Source organism: Moschus berezovskii, chromosome 24 (assembly GCF_049115385.1).
Source record: "Moschus berezovskii isolate FMDL1 chromosome 24, NW_MosBer_1.0, whole genome shotgun sequence".
NCBI classification, from domain to species: domain Eukaryota; kingdom Metazoa; phylum Chordata; class Mammalia; order Artiodactyla; family Moschidae; genus Moschus; species Moschus berezovskii.
In genome coordinates, this window is record NC_142483.1 from 10,038,648 (window position 1) to 10,054,040 (window position 15,393).

Consider the following 15,393-nt stretch of genomic DNA (forward strand, 5'->3'; position numbering starts at 1 on the left):
CATCTGACTAGAGAGGTAAACAGGGACAATGAGGGAGAGAGGCGAGTTTATGCAGGTGAGAAGTGGGCCTTGGGAGCAGGAGACTGGCAAACCCAGGGACGGTCGTTGAGAGGCCTTAGTTGCACAAATTCCCCTCCTTCCGCTCCCAATTTCCCAGCAAGGTGCTGGACAGGTTGTCGGTGACAGTGAGGAGAGGGAGGCGGCTGGAGGCCTGGAGATCAAGGAGAAGGCATGAGGAGTCGTCCAGGAGAAAGGAGAGGCAAGGGTTCACGGGTGTGTATTGCGATTGCCGGGTGTCAGCCGTAGCGACCGTGTGGTGTGCAGACGCACATCGGGCCTGTGTGCAGGGGGCGCCGGCCTTGCCACACGGGCTCTGCTGGGTGCAGAGGGCATTGCTTGTTTGTTCACTGTCACCACAGCTGAGTTGAAAGTTAACCTGAATTTGGATCCCTGATTGTCACGTACAGTGTCCCCAGAAAGACTGCATTTCGACACAGCATTGAATTAAAAAGTCACTGTGTACACAAAAGATTGCGTGTCACACACCATGCAAAACAAACACAGTAGAAATTGCTTACTTTCTCAGAAGAAACCACAGACCTTGCCCAGCCTGGAAACAGGGTTCTGGTCCCTTCGCATGTTAATAGAGGGTTCTCCATAGCTTCTGACGAATTCTCAAGGGCTGTTCTTTAAATCCCAACCCCAAGTAATTTAAGTAAGAAATAAAACGATGAATTTAACCAAGTGGGATTATTTCTTTATGACGCCTAGAAATGAGTCTACTGAAAGGCCCTAGAGCCCTTTGGGCCTAGAGATGGCTGCAGCCACCACCAACCACCACACTGCACTGGGCCTCACAGCTGGTGGCAGAGGTGACTTCCAGAGGGCTAGACTCAGGCTCTGGTCATGCGGAGTGGCCAGTCTGTGAGCCTGGATGGATGGGTGTGTGCTGTGTTGGCTGACAGACAGTTCACAGTGTCCTTTTCCTTTTTCCTGGAAGAGTCTTTATTATACCGAGGGTGTGTCTCCTCCCTGGCAGTTCCTTGGAAGGGAGGAAGGACCATAGAGCACCTTGGAGCGGGTCTCCCGGTAGGCTCTGCGTCTCCCCTTAAAATAGCTTTACCTGAGACAGCCTACTAGTGGGCTCCTGAATCTTTTTGACAAGCAGATGGCGTTCACATAAGGGCAGCAGACTTAGAGTCTCCTCCTGTAAGTCAGACCCTACAAGGACCGGGAGCCCAGCGGCCAAAGGGGCCAGGCCAGGATGCTCCACAGGCGGCTGTGGCTGGGCCTCCGCAGTGACTTTCAGCCAGGCTGCCCTGTTGCCTGGATGCCAGCATCCACTCTAATGAATACACACTGAAGCAAGTATAAAATGTCACGGAAGCAGTGTGAAGCCTTGCCTTTGGCTTTTTGTACGTGGCTTTCTTCAGACTGGAAAACTGGGAGGGGGGGTCAAACAAGAAGGAATGTGGGGCATTGAGTTTAGCCTCATGGTTTGCCTTCTACTCAGCTCTGATGGCTCTGCCGCAGCCGGGCCATGTCAGTTGGACGTGGGGGTCAGGCACATTGAACTCTCCTTGATGGTTCCTCAAGGCCTGGATCCTAGAGCTCTGGCCCTGTGCTTTCATACAGTAGCAGACAAGTAACAAACACATCACCCATCTTGATGGACTTGGTCTGGCGTTAGACCTGCTGGAAGACCACCAGAAAGAAGGCTCCATTGTCCCTGCTGGAGGTGGCATTAGCTGGGCATTTGAGGGCCTCCCCTGCTTAGCTCCAACTGCCCGATATTGGCCTCTGAAGCAGACAAGCCAGAATGTAACAGACCTGCCAGAGCAGTTGATCTAAACTAGCTGCATGTTGAAATCACCTAGGGAGGAAAAAAAATACTAATGCCAGGGTCCTGCCCTCACAGATATTGATGTAATTTGTCTGGTGTGCAGTCTAAGAGTCAGAAATGTTAAAATCGGTCTAGGTGTTACTCATATATAGTTTAGAACCTTGGTTCTCAAAGTGTGGTCTGCAGACCATAGTAAAGCCATCACCTTCAGTTCAGTTCAGTTCAGTCGCTCAGTCGTGTCCGACTCTCTGCGACCCCATGAATCACAGCACGCCAGGCCTCCCTGTCCATCACCAACTCCCGGAGTTCACTCAAACTCACGTCCATCGAGTCGGTGATGCCATCCAGCCAGCCATTCTCTGTCGTCCCCTTCTCCTCCCGCCCCCAACCCCCAGCATCACCTTAGAGATCGTAAAAATGCAGACTATACTGCAAACCTACTGAATCAGACTCTGCACTTCAGGGGATGTTCCTGAGCCAATCACATGGCCTGGTGCTGACGGCTCAGGTGGGGACACTTGTCAGGGCTCAGCATGGAGCACAGTTAGCACTGGGCTGTGGAGGGCTGTGCTAATGGCTCCGGCTGCCAGAGAGGGGTGGTGAGGGCATCTGGCAGCCACCTGGGTTGGTGGAGACCTCTGCAGGCGACTTCTCTAACCTTGTCATTTTCGATGTCATTTCAGCGTTCCCCGGAGACTGGACCCCAAGGAGCCCCTGGGTAGCCAGAGAGCAGCTTCCCCAACCCCGAAGCAGCCTTCTGCTACCACTCCCGGCCGCGAGAGCCCCCGGGAGACGAGGGCGCAGGGCCCTGCAGGCCAGGAGGCCGACGGCCCCCGCAGGACGCTGCAGGTAGACAGCAGGACGCAGAGATCAGGGCGGTCCCCCTCTGTGTCACCAGACAGAGGCAGCACCCCCACATCACCCTACTCCGTCCCCCAGATCGCCCCCCTTCCCAGCAGCACGCTGTGTCCCATATGTAAGACCTCGGACCTCACGTCGACCCCCAGCCAGCCAAACTTCAACACCTGCACCCAGTGTCACAACAAGGTCTGCAACCAGTGTGGGTTCAACCCCAACCCTCACCTCACCCAGGTAATCACCTCTGCGCCAGCTTCCCCCCACCCCACCTGCCTTCCCAGGCCTCCCCTGGTTCCCTTTCTCTTCCTGGTCATTTCCCTTGGCCGCCAGCCCCTGTGTCTTCCCTGGGCTGGGAATCTGGCTCCCGGGTGTGGAAGCAGAGAGCAAGTCCTGGTTCCAGATCTCCAGAGGGGCTGATTACTGCGCCTCCTGAAAGCTTGGGCTCAGTCCTGTGTAGAAGGTACTTTCCTATCTGCTCCAAGTCTGACCTGGAAAAATGCCCTTGGGAGGCCAAAGAGAGCCTTATGAATAGCTTTTCCCATGGGTGCACACTTGGAGAGGGTCATGAGCAGCCTCAGGACCCAAAGAGAGGCAAATCTCCCTGACTCCGGCCAGCCTCCCTCCCTGACAGTGGGTCCTGGAGGGGGGAGCAGGTGAGGGGAGCAGGTGTTCAGGGAGGCAGGAGACTGGGCTTCGGGAAGCCTCTGTGTCCCCATTCCAGTTAGCTGGGGCCTGAGAGGGCAGAGCAGCTCCCCTTCCCGGGTGAGGAGCCAGGATTCACATGGTGACAGTGTCCTGCCCTCACCACGAGGCCACTGGAAGGCCATTTCCATCAGATTGGCCCCCTTTCTGCCCTAGAGGACCCAGGGTCCCCAGCCCCACCTTGGCTGTGTCGGGATGCTTTGAATTGCTGTGGAGGGCTCAGCCAAGCCCAGGAGCCTCTCTTAGGTGCCCTGGAGGCCAGGTGCTCCAGGATACTAGCTGAACTGGGGCCCATGCCTCTGAAATGAGTGGCTCCCTCCCTCCCCGCTGTGGTAACCCCCAGAAGTCTCCGGTTGTCCCCCCAGAGCTCTGCTCTTGGGTTGGTTGGAGCGTGGTGACTGCGTAGCTGTGGCTGCAGCTGGGATTAGCAGCAGCAGGAGCCGTTTGGACCACGTGGGTGGGGGAGGGCTGAGTGAGAATCGTTCACAGGTCGGGGTCTATTTGTGACATGAGGTGCTGTGGGTGTGGGACGTGTGGTTTGCGAGAGGTAAGTGTGAGATTCCGAGGAAGGAGCTGCCGGTGTGGGGAGATGACTCAGTGCATTTGGAGTCGCTCCTGGAGTGTGGGGGCTTCCTGCGGAGGCGTGCACACTCGTGATTATTACATCTGTGATTAGAAACGGCCCGTCCCTGCGCTGATCAGTTAGGTAAGTGTTGCTTCATAGTATCTAGAGCGCTGTGATGAAGGCCAGGGAAGCTCACCTGTGATCCTGCTGCCGAGAAGCGAGAAGCACCCAGCCTCACAGGAGCAGGGGGCTTTGGCAGGCAGGGATGAGAGGCCACCATGGGAATTCCCCGCCCCCCCGTCCTCATGCTGGCCCTGCCCCCAGGGATCCAGCCTCCGGAGACGCTCATAGAGCAGCAGGACCTGAATGATGCTGTGTGGGGTGGGCGGAGATCAAGGGAGAGCCACACACGGCAGCACCAGTTTCCCGGTGGGCCTCCCAGTCTTTCCCCCACACCGAGGACCTTCGGTGAGCAGGGAGGGGAGCCAGCCTTGGGCTGCGCCTGGAAAAACAGCAGAGTGGGAGGACCTGGTGACACTCAGTCCATCTGCCTCATTGTGCTGGGAGGAACCGAGGCTCGGGGCCAGGAGGAAAGGGGCCCCCATCTTACTGCAGAGGAAGAGCAGGCCTCTGGGCCAGGTCCTTCAAGGCACCTACAGGCAGGAGCTCCGAGACGGGACTGTCACTGGCCGCCTTCCCCAGACCTGCTTTCATGGAATGTTAGGGGCTGCGGTTATGGCATCCAGTTTGGGAAATGCGGACCATTCTCCAGGTGCTCACCTGATAGGGTCTGAACGTTTCTCACCAGCCCCGGGAGACCCTCCCAGTGAGGATGCACTGACCAGGAGCCCAGAGGTGTTCACAATCCAGCCTATCCAGTGTCCAGTGATGGGGACAAGACAGGAAGGCTGTTCTCTCCCTGGCTGTGGGTTCTTACACAAGCACCTTAACCCCCCGAATGTCACATTTCTCTCAGGGAGAAGCAGGGTGTGGGTGCCAGCCTCAGTGGCTTTGCTGATGTCCCGAGCTTGCACTGCCCCGTTAGCCCACCTCTCTGCTCTTCAGTGACTCAGCGTGCAGGCCTGCCACCCTTTCTCCTCCAGGACAGAGACACCTGTTCTGACAGCTCGGCGAAGCAGACAGGTGTGGCCGTGGGCCAGCAAGTGGTGGGGAACGGTGAGGTCGGGGTGGGAGCCACTACTGGAGGGGACGAGCCGTGCCCTGTCTATCAGCCCCATCGGGGGCCTCCTTGCCCTGCTCGGAGCTGCCCCAGCAGCGCATCCTGGCTTGGAACTCCTCCAGAGGAGTCCGTCCTCATCCCGGGAACAGCACCATGGGGGTGCTGTGCGGGGGCAGGGTTGACTGCACGCCTGCGCTTCTCACTTGGATCAGCAGAATCCTCCTGGAGCACCATCCAAAACGAGGCTGCAGCCTGCACCCGGGGGCACCCACCTTCTGCCGCTGTGGGTGAGCAGGGCTGCCACCTCCTCCCAGTCTTCCAGGTCCAGGAACCCGTGTGCCTTCCACCTCCCTTGCTCTAGTCAGAATCACTCACAAGCCTCCTCTAAGAAAACTACGGAAACACGATCACGGTCTTTCTTCACCTGTTCCAAGGTCTAGACTTTGTAGAGACCAAGCAACTGTGCCATCACCCCACCCCCACCCCCCTGGCAGACCTTGGGCTTAGGCACGTACCCAGGGTGGGTGGTGTGGAGAAGGGAGGGAGAGACGCAGTGGCCACAAGCCTCTTCCTCTCCTGCCTGCATCCCACTCTTTCCGGCGGCGAGGGCCGGGCCACCAGATGGCCCGGGGGTGGTGCTGTGAGCGCAGCCCGGATCCCTCTGCTGCAGCCTCCAGCCTTGCCCCATTCCCTCCACTCCCTCCTGGTCGCCTTACTAGCCGCCCAGGCCATGGGGAAAGAGGGAGCAGGTGTTAGAAGGACACGGATCAGCGGTGGGCTGAGGAGCAGCTGAGGTCTTCCTCTCTTCCTGGGCCCAGCCCTCCCTGTTCCACCTCCAAACAGAGGGGATGTGAAAGGACAGAGGTCCTTTGTGAAAGGGTGGCTTTTGTCCCTTCAGGGTGGGTTTGCTTGGCAGTAGCCACTTTGACCCAAACAATCTCTGAGTCAGTGGGGAAATGCCCTGAAGCTTCAGCCAGCCCTGGGCAGCTAGCCCTACCAGCCCCTGCTCTCAGGAGCGAGGCCTCTCGGCCGTCTTGCTTGGATCACTGCGAGGTGGAGGCTGGAGTCACTGGGGGCAGACCGATGAGGTTGCTGTGCAGGAGAGGGGGTTTTTCACTGTTGGAACCATCAGGCGTGGCACGCCTAACTTTAGCTATGAGAGGGGGCTGTAAAATTATCTGAGAATGAAATATAGAGCAGAGAAGATAGGCCTAGGAGGGAGGGGGGCCATCTGGTGTAGGACCGGGGCAGTTGAGGGCTCTTGGGAGGTGGGGAAGGACCAGCAAGGGGTAAATTCTCTCCCTTTCGTGAAGCTTCAGGCTAGTGAGGCCTTCCAGCAGCAATTGGGTTCAGCCTCCGCTACCTAAATCCTGGCCTCAGATGCTAGGCAGGTTCCGAGGGCCTTTCTCAGGGTCCTAACCCCATGACATTGGCACGGACCTCCCCTGTGGGCCAGGCCTGGCTGAACAGGCTCTGGATCAACATGCCCTGCCCTGTGGGACCCTGTGGTGCCCACCTCTAGGCCTGAGATCAACCAGTTGACAGGGGAAGCAGGTTAGTGGCAGACTTGGGACAGTCGGGTACTGGATGAGGCAGGTGACGTGTCTGATGCCGTGGGCAGTGTGAGGGCACAGGCCCGCCCCTGACCCTGGCCCACAGTGGGCTACGTGCCTCCAGTCGCGGCCTGGCCCGTGACTCACAGCCCGGAAGAGCATGGCATCATACTGGCCAATGGGGCCCTCCCAGGAACCTCTGGACTTGGCACCAGCAGGGAGGGCTCATTTATAACCTGCTTCTGTGATGTTTCAGCTTGTACCAAAATGGGAAAAAGCGTGCATGCAGCATCAGGCATGATGTCCGTGCAGTGATCCGACACACAGCCTGCCTGCTCTCCCTGGGAGGGCTGGGCTCCGAGGCAAGCCGCTGCTCTCCTCAGGAAGGCAGGCCTCGTGACGTGTGCTACCTTGTTCCTTCTCGCTGGTGGCGACATGGAAGGGGATGCTGCGGGAGCAGCTGTTACTGCTGGGGGCCCAGAGTTTCCCGGCAGCCCTGGAGGGGACAGCGCAGCAGGCCCCACCCTGAGCAGCCTTCTTTGGGGCCAAATTACCACATGCAAGGCTGGATTCTACCCTCTGGGGCTAAGACACAGGGCGGCAGGTGCAGTGCCAGCAGCGTCCCTGTGGGAAAGATAGAGAAACCCCTCCCGAAAGGTGTCCCCACTCCCCTTCCTGCCCCGCAGTCTCATGGAGGGAGAGGCCACACAGACATGCGGTTCCCAGAGCCCCCAGCCTCCGGCTCCTGGAGGGTGCCCAGGAGCCACAGACACGGTCTAGCCAAGGAAGACTCTCACTGTGGTTGGTCCCGGAGTCCGGGGACCTGCCTCAGGCCTGGTCATGGATCCATAGCCTAGGTGGGCTGGTGATGCATAGGCATCTCCCTGCCCAACCAGTGGGTCACCCCCATGTCCCTAACATGGGATAAGGACCTTGGAGTAGGGAGGAAGAGGCTGAGGATGATCCCCTCCCAACAGGCTCCTGGGGGTCCAGGGGGGAGCCAGAGAGGGGAGTCTTAATGGATTCAGAGATTTCCCCAGCCAGCATCCTCCCCAGGAGGCCTGTGTGCTGGTCCTCTCAGCCCAGGCCTGGGCCTGGGAGGGGCTGGGGGAGGGCACAGTGCAGGCTCCTCACCGTCTGGAAGATACTAGATAGAAATAGCTGTGCCCATCTGGGAGATGACTCACTGAGGGGCGTTTTAGCCGTTTCTTGGTGAGGTTCTATTTTAGGTGAGACGCCTGTGACAGCCTGGGTGCCGGGGGCTGGATAAGGGAAGCTTCTGGTGATAAGTGCAGGAATTTTAGCACATGCCCTTGTTGACCCCATGTTGATCCGGGTCCCAAAACAGGGTCTCTGTGAAGTCTCAGAATCAAAGGGTCTCACCTCCCAGATTCCTCTTCTCTGGAAGTCCCACCTCAGGGCGTGCTGCAGAGACGGGACCTTGGGTGTCAGTGGTGTACTCACCTCAGGAACTGAGTCTGTGGCTTTTGCCCTGGGCCAGGGCCTTGGCACCTCACTCAGGAGGGTAATCATCTCCTGGGGTCTCCTTGAGGGTTAGCCCAAACAGCTCGCCTCTGCAAGCTCCTGCTTTGGGCAAAAGTGAACCCTGTCACCCCTGCCAAATATGACCTCTTTAAAGGAGTCTTGGGGCTGAGTCCCAAGGACACACATTGTCTTCTCTGTGACTTTTTCTGTCCAAAAGTATACAGAGCTGCCTTGGGTCTTCAGAGCGCCTAGGTGAGTTCACAGTTCCCGTCTTGAGGCGGGGCAGCTCACACCCCAGTGCTATGGCATTGCTGATCTTATGGCTTCCAGAGCTGGGCTTGGTCTTTGAGTTTCTTGAGGGCAGCTTCTAGACCTCTGACTTGACCTGCATGAGGCTCAGTGGCCTGCAGCAGACATAGACATATGAAAGGCACCGGGCTCCAGGCTGCAGCTCAGGAGCTGGGCAGGGCTGGCAGGGCCAGTGTCCCCAGCAGCACCACTTCCTAGCCGGGTAACCGCAAGAGCCAGAGGCTAAATCATATTAGACCTTGGTTTTTCTCTACCGTGAAGACAAAATGAAAGAATGCCTACAAATATACCCTGCATGATGCAGGGCACCATGGGGTACTCACCAAAGTGCATGCTTCTCCCCTGTCTCAGATGCTGCTCTTGGTTTCATGGCAAGACAGCCAAGCCCAGGCTCCCAAACTCCAAGTCAGCCACAGTGGCAGCCATACAGCCCTGTGACCTCAAGGCAGAGACCAGGGCCAGAGGTACCTACTGAGGATGGGCAGAAGGGACTTTCTGCCCCAGGGACCAGACTGGACCTTTCGCTGGCAACTATGCTGCTGTGGTGCTTTCAGAGACTCTCACTGCAACCATGGATGAGCAGACTTGTCCTCTGCCTTGGCTCAGGTTGAGAAGGAGGAGCTCCTTCCACACCGTGGGATGCTGGATCTCCAGTCTCATGGCTGTAGCCTTGTAAGAGCCATGCCCTATTAATAGGTTATCAGGCTTCATCCTCCAGCAAGACTCTGTGGAGTAAGCCCTGCTCTGTGCCAGGCACTGTGCACTGTCCCTGGACCCCCTCAGTAAAGCTCATGGGCGGGGCAAGGAGACACCCAAAGGAAGAAAGTAGCATAAGCTTTGGGAAAGAACAAGTACCATGAAGTCAAACTGGGTGGTTAGCTACAGAACGCTTCAGAGGGATTTTCGATCGTATGGCCAGGAAGGGCCCTGATGGGGAAGTGATCCTGGCTGGGACATGTGCAGATAGCTGGCTCTGGGGCTGAGGAAAGAGTGAGTGAAAGGCCTGGTTATGGAAGAGAGCTCAAAGGATCACTTGGTGGAAGAGGAGGGCAACGTGCCCGAGGTGAGAGAGCAGGGAAGGGGGACAGAGAGAGGCGTAGGCTGGAGTAGATCAGGGCCTCCCAGGTCACAGGAAAGAGTCCGCATGGTAAGTGAGGGGGAGCCCACTAGAGGGCCGTGAGCCTGTGAGTGACGTGCTCTGATTTATATTCGGATTTTGAGAGGAAGACAATATTGGCTCGTGTAACTGGGAGTCTGAGGGTAGATGTAAGGCAGAGCTGAATCCAGGGAATTAAATGAAGCCCTGGGGTCTGCTCGTTTCTCCTGTCTTGGCTCCATTTCCGACTGTCTCTTCACTTCATTCTTAGCGCCTCTCTGCACGCTGGGCAAGAAGGCTCCTGCCCACTCCACCGCTCCGTCCCTATCTCCTACTGTTCATTCGCCCTGAAACATGGAAGGGCTCTGATTGGCCCTGTTTGCAAGGTCATGTGCCCATCCCTGCAACCCTGGCTGAAACCAGCGATTGGCCCAACCCGAATGTGAGCACCCTCTCCTTAGGAAGGAGTTAATGACAGAGAGAAACGACACATCCATCATGTGAACAGCAGCACATGCCTTATTTAGTCTGGAGGCACAAATGATCCCATTTTCTTTAAAAAAAAAAAAATTGTCTTCCTTAAGAAAGCAAAAGGTTTTTTTCATTTGGCTTACGTCACTCACGTCGCACCACCTTGCCCTCATTTATTTCACTCTCAAGATGTTTCGTTTATATCTTTCCTCCTCAGCAAGACTCTGAGCTCCTCGAGGACAGGGATCATGGTTTCTTTTTGTTTTCTTTTCCTCCTTTTCCCACCTACTACTCACTTCTTTATTCATTCTGCAAGTTTTTATTGAGTGCCCGTTGCACACCAGGCACTTGTTCTAGGGCCATGCGGTCTGTCCTGATAAATGTTTTAAAAGATCACTCTGCTGCCCTGTGGAAGTGACCTGAAGGGGGCAGTAGGGGAAAGAGAGCGAGCAGTTGGAGGCTATTCTTAGGTGGCTCTAGTGGTAAAGAATCTGCCTGCCAATGCAGGAGACACAGGAGACGCGGGTTTGGTTCCTGGGTCAGAAAGATCCCTTGGAGAAGGAAATGGCAACCCACTCCAATATTCTTGCCTGGAGAATCCCATGGATAGAGGAGCCTGGCAGGCTACAGTCCATGGGGTTGCAAAGAGTCAGATACGCCTGAAGCAACCTAGGATGCACAACGTGGGGTCATCCAACCAGGAGGATGGGAGCGTGGGTTGGTGAGGTGGGATGTGGAGAGGCATGATGTACCCAGGTACAACCAGTGGGTGTGGGGAGGACCCTGGCAGGCAGTGGGTTGGCAGTTTGGGGCTGGGGAGTGTGTGACTGCCTCCGTTCAGCCCCATGTGCCTGGCAGCTCCTAGAGGGCAGGGTGGCGCCATCTGCCCCTCAGCCTGCCTCCTGGCAGCCCAGAAACACCTGTGCCGGGCTTGGCGCTCCTGCCTGTGCGAGGAGCTGGCCCTGGCTGCCGGGGCTGCGATGACCTGGGCCGTGGGCGCCCCGGTCCTGACTGTCCTGGTGACCGTGCTGCTTCCTCCTCAGGTGAAGGAGTGGCTGTGTCTGAACTGCCAGATGCAGAGGGCTCTAGGGATGGACATGACCACGGCGCCTCGCTCCAAGAGCCAGCAGCAGCTGCACTCCCCGGGCCTGTCTCCTGCCCAGTCCCCAGCCAAACAGCCCCTGGGGAAGCCGGACCAAGAGAGAGCTCGGGGCCCAGGGGGACCACAGCCTGGCCCCCGCCAGGCCGAGACAGCCAGGGCCACCTCAGTGCCGGGGCCTGCCCCAGCCGCCGCCCCTCCGGAGGTGGGGAGAGTGTCTCCCCAGCCCTCTCTCCCCATCAAGCATTCCACAGCCGAGCCCAGGCCCCCGGCAGGAGAGGCCCCGGCCAAGAGTGCCACCACAGCACCCTCCGGGCCTGGTGCTGCTGAGCCAACCCAGGAGGGCCTCACTGGGAAGCTCTTTGGCCTTGGTGCATCGCTGCTGACCCAGGCGAGCACCCTCATGTCTGTGCAGCCTGAAGCGGACTCCCAGGGCCAGCCTGCCCCCAGCAAGGGGGCGCCCAAGATCGTCTTCAGCGATGCCAGCAAGGAGGCTGGCCCGAGACCCTCAGGCTCAGGGCCTGGGCCCGGGCCTGCAACTGGAGCCAAAACTGAGCCTGGATCAGGGCCCAGAGCCCAGGCGAGAACTGGGGCAACCACCAGCCCAAAGCATGGCAGAACAGAACACCAGGCAGCATCGAAGGCTGCTGCCAAGCCAAAGACCACGCCGAAGGAAAGGGCCACCTGCCCACTGTGCCAAGCTGAGCTCAACGTGGGCAGCAAGGGCCCCGCCAACTATAACACCTGCACCACCTGCAAACTCCAGGTGTGCAACCTGTGTGGCTTCAACCCAACACCCCACCTGGTGGAGGTAAGAGCTGGACCAAGCAGGTTCCCTTGAGTCTTGGTGAGGGGCTGAGCCTGGGGTGATGGAGGGCATCAGAGTCAGAAAGGGCGACAGAAAGCTGAGTCTGGAGCAGTCACGGGGCTGCCCCTATAGCTGCAGCAGGGCTCTGCTCCCTTATCTGGCCCTGGTCCCAGCCTCTCCTTCCACTCCTTCCACTCTGAGAGTTAACTGGTGCAGTGAATGGAGTCCTGGTGCCCACTGCCTCTGACCAGCTGACCGATGCCTGAGGCTGGTCCCAAAGGTAACCAGGCTTAGGAGGCCCTATGCTGGCCTCCCCATTCCCAGCTATCATGGGCATGACTCTAATGGAAGATTCCAGTCACCCCTGTGCATGCAAGAAGGGCCTGAGGTCCCACCTTGCCCACCGTCTGTGACCCTCACAGGGGTTGAAGGGCAGTTAGGCAGCGGGCTGTGCCCCCATGCCCAGGGCCAGGCAGAAGGCTTCCTCACAGCAGGGCAGCCCAGCCAGGCAATGTCCTCCCTTCATCCCCTCTTCTGAGGTTGTGGGTGTTAGTGTCTACTTGTCAATGCCATCGCCTTTGGTCCACAAATTCTCCCTGGCAGGGCTTGGCTGTCCATGGAGCTATTCGTGGAGATGCTCAGAGATGCTCTTCTTACCCAGAGGGAAGTCTGAGGAAGTGCTGGGGTTGGGGCCCATCTCTCTGCAGTCCCTCTTCCACTGGAGGGCTCTGGCCCTGTGCAGAGTAGGGTGAAAGTGGGCAGGAGGCTTGGTATTCTCGTGAAGCTTGGAGCCCATCCTGGGAGGCTCTGAAGGTGCCCCATGGAGCTACCCTGGCAGTGTAGGGTGAGCCTGGGCTGGGAGACTGCTCCGGCTTCTCCCCTCACCCCACTCCACCCCACCTGGTTCATCCATATGAACCCCACTTTTGCTGCCTTGCACATCACTGGGTGTGTCCCCTTCCGAGAGTGCCCTTGGGGTCTATGATTGGCTCATCTGGGCAGGCTGATGTGTCCCTAGCTGTGTCACATCAGGAGATGTCAAGCCCCCTTCTCCAGCACACAGCAGTCACTGGAGTCTTGGGGCCCCTGGGCTGAGCCATGTGTAACTGATGCCTGGCAGAAGAGTGTGGTGCCATGACTACCTCTGGCCCAGAGACAGCAGAGGAGTGAGTGTGTGTGGCGGTGGACTGGGCTCTGCAGCACCTAGTTCTGACTTGTCTTGGGTCGGGCCTCCGTGGGAGCAGCTCGATAAAGAAAATAACTTTGGCTGCGAGAGGCCGTGTTTTCCAACATGCCAGGAGGGGCAGTTTGAGCAAAACAGGTGACCTCTTCATGGATGCCCATGTGACCCTCCAGGCCCTCACTGCCACTGCCCCAAGCCCTAAGTCTGTTGGCTCACCAGAGGGCAGCTGGCCTGGCAGCTCAGAGAGGTGAGGGACACCAAGGAGCCACCGCAGAGCAGAGGCACTCCGGTCAGAGCCAGGCACACATGCACTGCTGGGCGGGGGGCCTGAGCTGAGCCCCTCTGGCCCACTGTGCTGCCCAGCCCGGAGGACCTTGTCCCCGGGAGACCTCCTGGCCCACATTTCCTCATTAAGCAGGCTGTGCAGAGGGGAAGGCAGAACTGTCTCTGGCCAGGAGGATAAATGTTCCTGACGGTGCCTTTCGGCGGCCTACAGGCCGGGCCAGAGGAAGTGCTGATTCTGCCCAAACAGAAGTCTCAGTCACATGCTGACTCGGGGTGAGTGGTCTGGATTCTCAGCTCAGCCTCTCGTGAGAGGTTGGCTTGTCATCTTCCTGGACTCTGGAGCTTCTGCCCCTTGGTGGTCATGGCCTCTGCCCCCATCGTCCATGTCCCGCTGTCTCCATGTCCTGCCCCACCGTCTCCGGGCCAGGGCCACCCTTGCCTCCACAGGATCTGTGGGTTCCATGGGCTTGATGGCAAAGCTGCTGGGTGTCCTGGTCCTGTGCTCCTGACAGCAGTCCGGAGGTTGCCCAGCTTCTCTGACTCATTTCTCCTCAGGGCTCTGCTGCTTAAAGCTGCTATCCCCAGAGGGCCCTGGGCTGCTCCTGGGGAAGTGTGGACGGGCAGCCATCATGCCACTTCCCGTGGTTCCCACCATGAGACCATGCCATCATCATCCATCAGAGGTGCCAGCTGGCAGCCTGGGACATCCTCAGCTCCCTGTCCCCCTGAGCATCCTCCTTGGCCCAAGCCCTGTGGCTCTGCCTCTCGCCGGCTAGACTCTGGCCTCGTCTCTCCATCCCGGTAGCCATGGCCCTACTCCAAGTCTGTTCTCTCTCCCTGCAGACAATGATCAGAGCTGTCCCCCTCCCCCACCTTTCCCACCAGCACTGGTGCCTGTCCTCGGTGAGACTCTTACCCAGGCCCTGGGCCCTCTTTGGTGGTATCTCAGCGAATGGCCGCTTGGCTCTTGGAGCAGTTTTGTGTTTCCCTGTGTGTTCTTGGTAAGAGGCTCTTGGTTTCTCAGCAGGTGGCCCAGACACATCCCTCCCTGGGAGGGAGGTGGCAGGAGGAGGTAGAGAAGAGAGGCTTCTCCAGGACCAAGGCTTAGGTCAGCTCTCCCCATCAAGCTGCCTCTATGTACAACGCGAAACAGAGGGACCCATGTCAGCATGCATGCTGGGTACCTGGTGGGGACGGACTGGCTCCCTCCAGGCCTCTTAGACCTGCTGTGGCTCCAGCCACCTGTCTGGGCTGCCAGGGTGGGGACCATCCCCAACATCTCTGAGCCGTAAAAACCTTTCCACCTTCTTTCTCCAGAGGGAGTCCAGAGCACACAATGGAGGAGGCATTGAAAAGCTAGATCCCTTTTCCCTTTGAAATTTCCTCCAAAAAATTAACCATAGTGGTACTTAGTGAGTCATTTCATAATTAAGAGTTGTTGATTCCAATTTTTTTTTTTTACCTATTTATCTTTTTGAAGGGTAATAATACCCTCTGGCTTAATTTTTAATTGGCTTTCGGTTCAAAATAGAGTTTGTGCAGAAATTAGTGCAATTGGAATAGTTGCAGTAACGCTGCCAGTGTCTTACTTTATTGTAATTGCTAAAATAGCAGCCATGGCCTTGAGAAGTCAGGCCTTCCCCCGCAGAGGGCCTGGTGCCGGTGATGTGTGGGAAGGGTGGGGGTGGGGGCTCCCTCTGCTCTACACCTGCCTCAGTCTGCCTCTGGGGGTAGATCTCAGGGAGCCTCGTTTCCTCCACGTGGAATGGGAGCCACAACGCTTCCTCTTAGATTTCTGTGAGAACCAGTGAAGTGCCACACCTCAGATCCTTGTTCAACGTCCAGCACATAGGCAGCCCTTCAGCCAGGAGGTTGGAACCAGTGGGTCCGAAAAGGAAGTCTCTGCAGGGACAAGAAAGTCCCTACCAGCCCCGACTATCTGGGTGTGAATTGAGC

At 57.8% G+C, this 15,393-nt stretch overlaps 1 protein-coding gene across 1 annotated transcript in view; it reads left to right on the plus strand.

Annotated features, from left to right (window-relative positions):
* BSN (bassoon presynaptic cytomatrix protein) overlaps positions 1 to 15,393 on the plus strand; it is a 72,101-nt gene that overhangs the window by 38,548 nt on the left and 18,160 nt on the right. Inside the window, exons 2-3 of the mRNA XM_088831745.1 lie at positions 2,527 to 2,935; positions 11,106 to 11,972. Of these exons, the coding sequence (XP_088687871.1) occupies positions 2,527 to 2,935; positions 11,106 to 11,972 (1,276 nt within the window). The remainder of the gene's footprint in view (positions 1 to 2,526; positions 2,936 to 11,105; positions 11,973 to 15,393) is intronic.